The sequence below is a fragment of the Poecilia mexicana genome, unplaced genomic scaffold (assembly GCF_051168715.1).
Source record: "Poecilia mexicana isolate PSO_F unplaced genomic scaffold, ASM5116871v1 scaffold_6, whole genome shotgun sequence".
Taxonomy (NCBI): Eukaryota; Metazoa; Chordata; class Actinopteri; order Cyprinodontiformes; family Poeciliidae; genus Poecilia; species Poecilia mexicana.
In genome coordinates this window covers 19103929-19111109 of record NW_028263375.1, presented here as the reverse complement: position 1 = coordinate 19111109, position 7181 = coordinate 19103929, and the positions used below count along the sequence as shown (strand labels likewise).

The 7181-nt window shown below is 36.6% G+C and overlaps 1 protein-coding gene across 1 annotated transcript; it reads right to left on the bottom strand.

Annotated features, from left to right (window-relative positions):
* Positions 1 to 12: 12 nt before the first annotated feature.
* Positions 13 to 6728, bottom strand: uevld (UEV and lactate/malate dehyrogenase domains). The gene is made up of 12 exons (XM_015002887.2): positions 6563 to 6728; positions 5038 to 5122; positions 4469 to 4534; positions 4232 to 4395; positions 3550 to 3691; positions 3373 to 3467; positions 3158 to 3263; positions 2765 to 2935; positions 2527 to 2691; positions 1466 to 1553; positions 1252 to 1375; positions 13 to 771 (listed from the first exon to the last, which is right to left on the bottom strand). Exons 1-12 carry the CDS (start codon positions 6602 to 6604, stop codon positions 607 to 609), a joined length of 1413 nt encoding a protein of 470 aa, XP_014858373.2. The 5' UTR covers positions 6605 to 6728; the 3' UTR covers positions 13 to 606.
* Positions 6729 to 7181: the final 453 nt, after the last annotated feature.

Genomic DNA, 7181 nt, shown 5'->3' with positions numbered 1-7181 from the left:
TTCAAACAATCGTGTGCTTTCAAATGTTTATTGCATAAAAACAAAATAATGTAGTCTTACAAAATATACAAGTCTTGAGTAGCTTCCGTTCATATTATGCAAGACGATTTTTTGCATAAAAAGTACATTAAGAGCAAGGAAACAGGATGACAGCAGATACAAAAGCTTAATTTAAGTCAGTCTACTGGTCTATAGCCCACACCTTTTCTGGGTTACTATATGCATAGTTCATCTTCATAATCCAACACTGTGATTTACTCAGAATTATATTATATTTGCATAAATAGACAAGGTATCCCGAATGGCATTTTCCACATTGAGTTGTTACCCAAGACTGCACTCATCTTTCAGATGTTATGCATAAAATGCCTTGGCTATAAAAGAAAATGAAACATGAGTGCAAAATAAGCTTCCAATGCCTCCAAGCTAAAAAAAAAAAAGTGCATATTAAATATATATATATTACAATGATTTAGTGCACGATGTCCACGTTTTGAGGAGAAACAGGCATAGGAAATTACATGGCTTTTTTTTCCTAAACTTCAGCGCAATCACTGTCCATCGCCGACTATTCAGCAGCAAGTATTCTCAGATTTCTCATTACATTCATATTCTGATCTGACTCATGAGGACGAAGAGCGAGTTGACGCTTTCCCTGAGCTTGGAGTCTTCTTCAGGTCCCAGTGTCACTCCAGCCAACCGAGCGGATCCGTTTGCTCCCATAATGCACGGCAAGCTGAGGAACACCTCTGCGCTTATACCACTCCAGCCCTAAGAAAGCAAAATGCAGATTAAAAAAATAAATAAATCAATTCAAATATAGTCACCTGGATGAGTAGTGCAATGCCACTTTGAGAATTTGCATCATTTATACTTTTGTGTACTACTCATTTTCTCAGCTTCAGTCCATGCATTGTGAATCTCTCAAAATCTAATTAACAAAATTTTAAATTTTGATTCTGAAGGCTGCATGGTTGGTTGTGCACCTTTTCTACCGCCATTGTTCCTGCACTTGGATACAGCATTATGACCATCTAAGGTCTTACTAATGTCCTTTTTGGGCTTACCCTCCTTGACTGACAATTACTGACTGCCATATAACTGAGATGCAATGAAGGACTATACAGAGCTGCACTGTTTGAATGGAACTACTAACATTACCTTTTCATTGCGATTGCAATTCACTGACGTACACCTGTAGTGTGAGACTTGGTAATAGTGGATCTATTGTTTTAATAACTTAAGAGCTACCTGAGCCAGTGTGGAGATGGAGTGAATCTTCATCTTATCTGTCAAGATGGTGTTGGTGATGTCCGCAACAGAAAGACCAACAGACCAGGACCGCTGGCCTCGATTTTTCATGAGATCAAATGCTCTGGATGGGGGAAATAAAAAATAAAAATATGAATAATGATAAGACGTTAATAAAAGCTGTGCCTTAACTCAATGTTTGTAGCAAAAGTACCTGTCTAGCAACGGCTTTGTAGAATTAGATCCTGGGGCGATCTCAAGTGCTCCGTTAGAACTCAGTCCAACGTTACTTATGACAGGAACTATCAAAACACACACAGAAACACTGGTAAGCTTAATGGTATGCATGATGTACCACATGCAAGATCTGCTGGAAGAACTACACAACTTGCCCTAATAACGGTGCAGATGAGCAAAAGGGACGAATACAAGAAAGTTAAAATAATGGCAGATACATTTTATAACTGTATTAGGTTAAACAGTAAAATGTTTTAGACTGACTTTTCCAATATTCTGAGTTTTTTTTATTTGTAAACAAGCAAAACTAAAGAGGTAACTACACACAGAAAATATTACACTATGATTAAAAAATAGATTTTACTTTCTCAGTTATTTTGGTCAGAGTTGAGTAAATTAAGAGGAATAATTTTGTTTCCCACCTTTGCTCTCAAGGAGTCATGTGAAATTTACAGGTACATCTCAACAGATTTTCTAAAGAAATATAACAAAAAACTTTAAAGTTAGGAATATGGAATATTTTGTAAGAGCAAGGAAAACCGATTTGAAACACAGAAATATTCTCTTATAGTCATACTGTCGCCTAAATACTCATAGGGAAGATGGCTGAGTTGATTGTTGTCCAATTTACCGACACCCTCCACTAGAGGGGCTACCCACAAGAGACATTGCTAAAGAAACTGGCTATTCAAAGAATACTATATTCAAGCATTTTAACTGAAAGTTGTGTGGAAGGAAAAAGTGTGACAAGCAACATGGATTATTGTGACATATAAACCCCATAGATAATCTATGTAGCTTTGTCAATAGAAAGACGAAAGACATCAGAACCAAATATATTTGAAGTATTATACAAAGTGTAATGAATCCATATGTGAACTTCACTTTAAATGCACTTTTTTTATTACTAAAATAAATTAACATATATTGAGATGCACCTGAACACCCTGACTCAAAGATCCATCGGGGTAAATGTTAAACCAGGTTTTTGTGACAACAGCATTAACATAAACCTTTATGTAACCATCTCCCACTCACCTTTATTGTCTGAGAGCTCTCCTATGACCCAGGCAGGTTTGTGTGTATTCAGATTAATATCCAGAACGTGGCTCAGACGCTCGGAGTCCAGGTTACACCCCGCTCCAATCACCCGTGTCGGAGGGAGACCACTTTGCCTCCAAGCAACGTGTGTCATGATGTCCACTGAATCGGTAGGAGCTGAGGTTATACGACGGCAGTAAAAAAATAAAACTTTGAAGAAGTGTCTGTTACTGACCTGGTTGTGAGGCAATAAGCAGGATGCCATTGGGGCTAAGATGTACCAGATTGGGGATTATTCCTCGGTACAAATCAACGTTAGTCTGGACCACCTTTACATACGACTCGTCGTTGTTCCACGAGTTGACTGTCACCACTATAACCTTAGACCCCGCCGAAGATGAAATATCTACGAAATAAAACATTTAACATGGTCAGTACTTAGTCCTAAAAATCTTATGGGAAAACAACCACATCTTAAAAACTTGTTGTCAAACTAAGCAAACAAGGTGGTGAGTCATCGTGGAAAGACCTTGTCAGCACAACGCCAGGAGTCCTTTCAAATACCAAAAGTATTGTTGGCCAAAAAGTACCGATGAGTCATAACATGACGGAGCAGAAAGTGACGTACCTCTGGATACCTGCACCTTCGGCAGGTTGAAGATTTCCAGATCCGTGGCGCCGCCTTTGGAGGAGCTTTCAGCGACGTCGATAAAAACTAGTTTGTCCACATTACACTACGCCATGTGAAAAAGAGATAAGCATTAACTCAGTAGCATTAACTCATTTGACAAAACCAAAAAAAAAATTCCTGTCTGCTGCACTGTCAAAAACTAAGGTAGCTACCTTAGATAAAATGCTCATCACACACGCCATGCCCAAATCTCCTCCTCCAACAACTGAAACTTTGATGTTTTGCTGGTCATGATGCCTGATCCCACCTGAAGTTAATATAAAATAACATTAAAAAAAAAAGTCTGATTTGTGAAGGTAAAAATTAAGAGTGAATGTAAAGAGCAGCACCATCATTGATCTTCAGATTAGACACATAAGCCATGAGCTCATGGGGGTCCTTGGTGTCTTCTGTGGTCCTGGAAGATAGCGGAGGGTCTTCCTCAAACTTGGAAATCATCTCATTCAGGAGACCCACGACGGATGACCTGGGCTGTAACAGAGTAAGGCTGATGAGAACATCACAGCTAGGCTCGCGATAGTTATTGTTATGAGACACACGGTGTCAAATGTACTGTTTCAATAGTTCCGAAAGATCCCAAAAACCCGAGGCTGTAAGATAAGCAGCAGATTACAGGTTAGCTAACTCAGCAGATAGACTCGCTAATTTATCAGCTAATAATCGGTTTCCTATACTTGTGTTCCTTCATAGAACACAGAAAAATACTTGTAAGTTTAGCACTGTGTTTATATTTTTGCTTTGGTCTATTTACTAACATGAGAGTAATCAAATAGTATAGTAGTATTACACCAGTAATAATATATAATTTTAAAAGCAGTAGGAGTAAATGCTTTTTTTTTTATTTTCACAAAAAAAAATAAAGGTTTGATTCCGCATTAGATTTTAGTGTAACAGACATGTGAAATCACAGTATTTTTACTCAAGATTATGAGACAGTCAAGGTCCCAATGCCAAATTAGACACAAATTAGAGTGCAATTTTAGAATATAGATAGTAAACGCGAAAGCTTACATGATCCCAGTTGTGAAGTACCGGCAGGTGGATCCGTCCCTTCGCGTCGACATGTTTTCCCTCTCTGATCACCATGTTGGAGGTGGGCCTCAGGAGGCATATCGGAGGCGTGAACGGGAACGAGTACAGAAGCCACAGCTCGATGGGGAAGTTGTAGGAGCGGCCTGAAGGAGAGAAGCTGCCATTAGAACATCCTCTGATGTAAAACTGCATAGAGAGTGTTTGTAAAATTCTTACCATCATACTTTACAGGAATGACGCCAGTTAATTTCAGGAGCTCCATCTGGCTGTTATCAGAGGATGCTGAAAAACGCAATACATCACCTGTTAGTTAACACAGTATTGTGAAAATGTATTTTAGGAAAGCTACATCATTCTGACGTGCAAACATGGCAGCAATACTGTGATGATCCTGGCCAGTTTCCTGCATCAGGACCTGGTCAACCCGTCAGCTGGTCAATTACACGTAACTAATTGACTAATTCAGTCCTCTACCAGAAAAATCCCCTTGGAGATTATTTGAGCAAAGATTTGTGACCTTGAGCTCAGACACACCAGCAAGCCGAACTGCTACAAACAAACAAAAAAAAACAAAAAAAATCATGGCATTTTTTACATAGGCCATGGTTGGATTTGATAATCTGTTTTCCCTTATTAAATGAAATCGTCGCTTGCTGTTCGTATTTACTCAGGCTATATTCCTGATAATAAAATGTGTTTAATGAGCAGAAATATGTTAGGGAGCAAATACATTTTCACCAGAATGTATTTTGTCAAACAAATGCAAAAGTAGCACAAAAACTTACTGTACATGCCAGTGTACAGCTTCATGTCTGGGAAGATGCGATAAATTTTTTGAAGTTCCTCAACTGTGACATCTCCAAATTTGTACTAGTAGAGGGAAAAAGAAACGATTAGTAAAAGCATGCATAAGATTTATAAAGGATAAGTTTTTTTTTTATTTTAAGGTTGTTTTTTGTGCTCAGTGAGCACAAAACTCATTTTTTTTGTTATGACTTACACAATAAAAGTCTGGATTCTCTTTAAGAATGATCCTCAGTTTCTGATCCGTATCTTACTGAAGTCTAAATTCATCCAAACTCAATATTCTTAACTCAGGGTTAGGAGACATTATTGCCCATTATTAGATACATGACTCGACCTTTCATCGTTCAAAAGTCATTCAGCAGTAAGGATGTAGTTTTCCAAGTCACTCTAAATAAATCATGACATGGTGTAATATGTCCTGTTCTGTTGCACAACTGATGTCGCATCAGTGTGATTTTAACAGCTGACAAAAAAAAAGAAATGTTTTTTTGAAATGTAGTCATTTCAAATCAGCACAACGTCATAATTGATTTAGAGCGAGAAAGGCAACTAAGTACATTCAGCTTTTAAAAAAAATCAATTATATGTTAAAGATTATAATGCATCACAAGACATTTAAATATCTGGATGGAGATACAGACATGAGAAGGATTGTTATGGAGAAAAAATATTTTTCTAACCTTTTTCATTAAGGCTTCTAAGGAAGCCTTAATGAAAAAAAGGACTGACAAATTAACTTTCATCTTTTAAAATCTATTATTTTTGGGAGCAGCCATATTCGATGCCCCCACATTGATTTGCAGTCGTGTGGTATTTTCTTTAACTTTAGATTACACTCGTTTAAATAACCCTTTTTTAAACTTATGAATAATTATTTGTGTATATTGTCCTGTGTTACTTTTACTATGATGCCGTTTTTATTTTTATTTTTATTTCTCCACTTGATTATTTTAAAATATTGTATAGCATTTTCCAACTTGTGTTAAAACTTTAAGGTATTAAAATCCTGATAATTAACACATCTGTACAATTAACTCAAAAGAGTACGCACTATTAAAACTTCTGCCACAAATTTCAGTTATTTTACAAATGAGCAGGGATTTTTTTTTATTGAAACTGTCAGTTTCTTGAAAGAATTGGCCAATTAAATATTTATCATTTTCTACACAAATTCTAGACATTTTACTGTTAATATTTTTTCTTTTTGCTCATTGTCAGTAATGGTAAGACAGGAAAAACAGCATAAACTTTATTTTAATAGTTTTAGTTAAGTTCCTCAATTCAGTGGGTTAATATTCTTCAAATTCATCCAAAAAGAACAATTGCACTCTCACTTTGTAATCTTATTTAAGTTCCTTTCAAGAATTTAAGAAGCTAAGCTGGTTCTTCCAGTTTGCTCAGGCTGACAGAAGCTAATAGAAACTAGCCTACAAAGCTAGCCGGCTTTTACAAATTAAAGTTTAGACTGAACACATTTCAAAGTTGTCATTTGTTCAAACTAACCTTTGATAGGATCCGCTGTATTTTCTCTGACTTGAGGTCCATCTAGTTCACCCGGAAATTAGCCAAAAGAAATATGAATATACTAGTTATTCTTCAGGTTTGATGCTCCTGCCAGTTGTATAATTCCAGCTCTATTGATAAACTTCCGCAAACTTGGAGGAGCAGCCAAAGGCGTAGCTAGGTGACACTGATGTCACTACCGACTTAAGCCCCGCCCTCTTTGAAAAATCCCCTACACCAAAAATATGGCAAGGCATTGTCATATATAAGCAGGAGTCAAAATAAGCAGTCCTAGTCATACAAACATCCCTACTATACGTAAGTAGCATTATAATTAAGAATAGAAAACACCAATCCTAATAGCTAAATTTTAATAGCTAGGATTTTAATTAATAACATTTAGGTAAAAATGAAAACCCTAAAAGGAAATGCCTTTATTTTCATATTTTATGGTAAAACTGGATATTTGTCATTTAACGATTAAATTATTTGTCAGACAATTTCACACTGAACTATACCAGTCCACATTTCACACTATAAACATTATTCAGGCTCAGACCAATGGTTTTTCATCTAGTATCCTTTCATCTTCATAGTACTAACTTAGCCAGCCATTTTG

Excerpts from the sequence above, each read along its gene's own strand:
- uevld (XM_015002887.2), bottom strand. The coding sequence starts at position 6,604 with ATGGACCTCAAGTCAGAGAAAATACAGCGGATCCTATCAAAG. Across the intron at positions 4,535-5,037 it reads GCTGTACACTGGCATGTACA|CATCCTCTGATAACAGCCAG; the intron begins GTAAGTTTTTGT and ends TGCGTTTTTCAG. Across the intron at positions 4,396-4,468 it reads CATTCCTGTAAAGTATGATG|GCCGCTCCTACAACTTCCCC; the intron begins GTAAGAATTTTA and ends TCTCTCCTTCAG.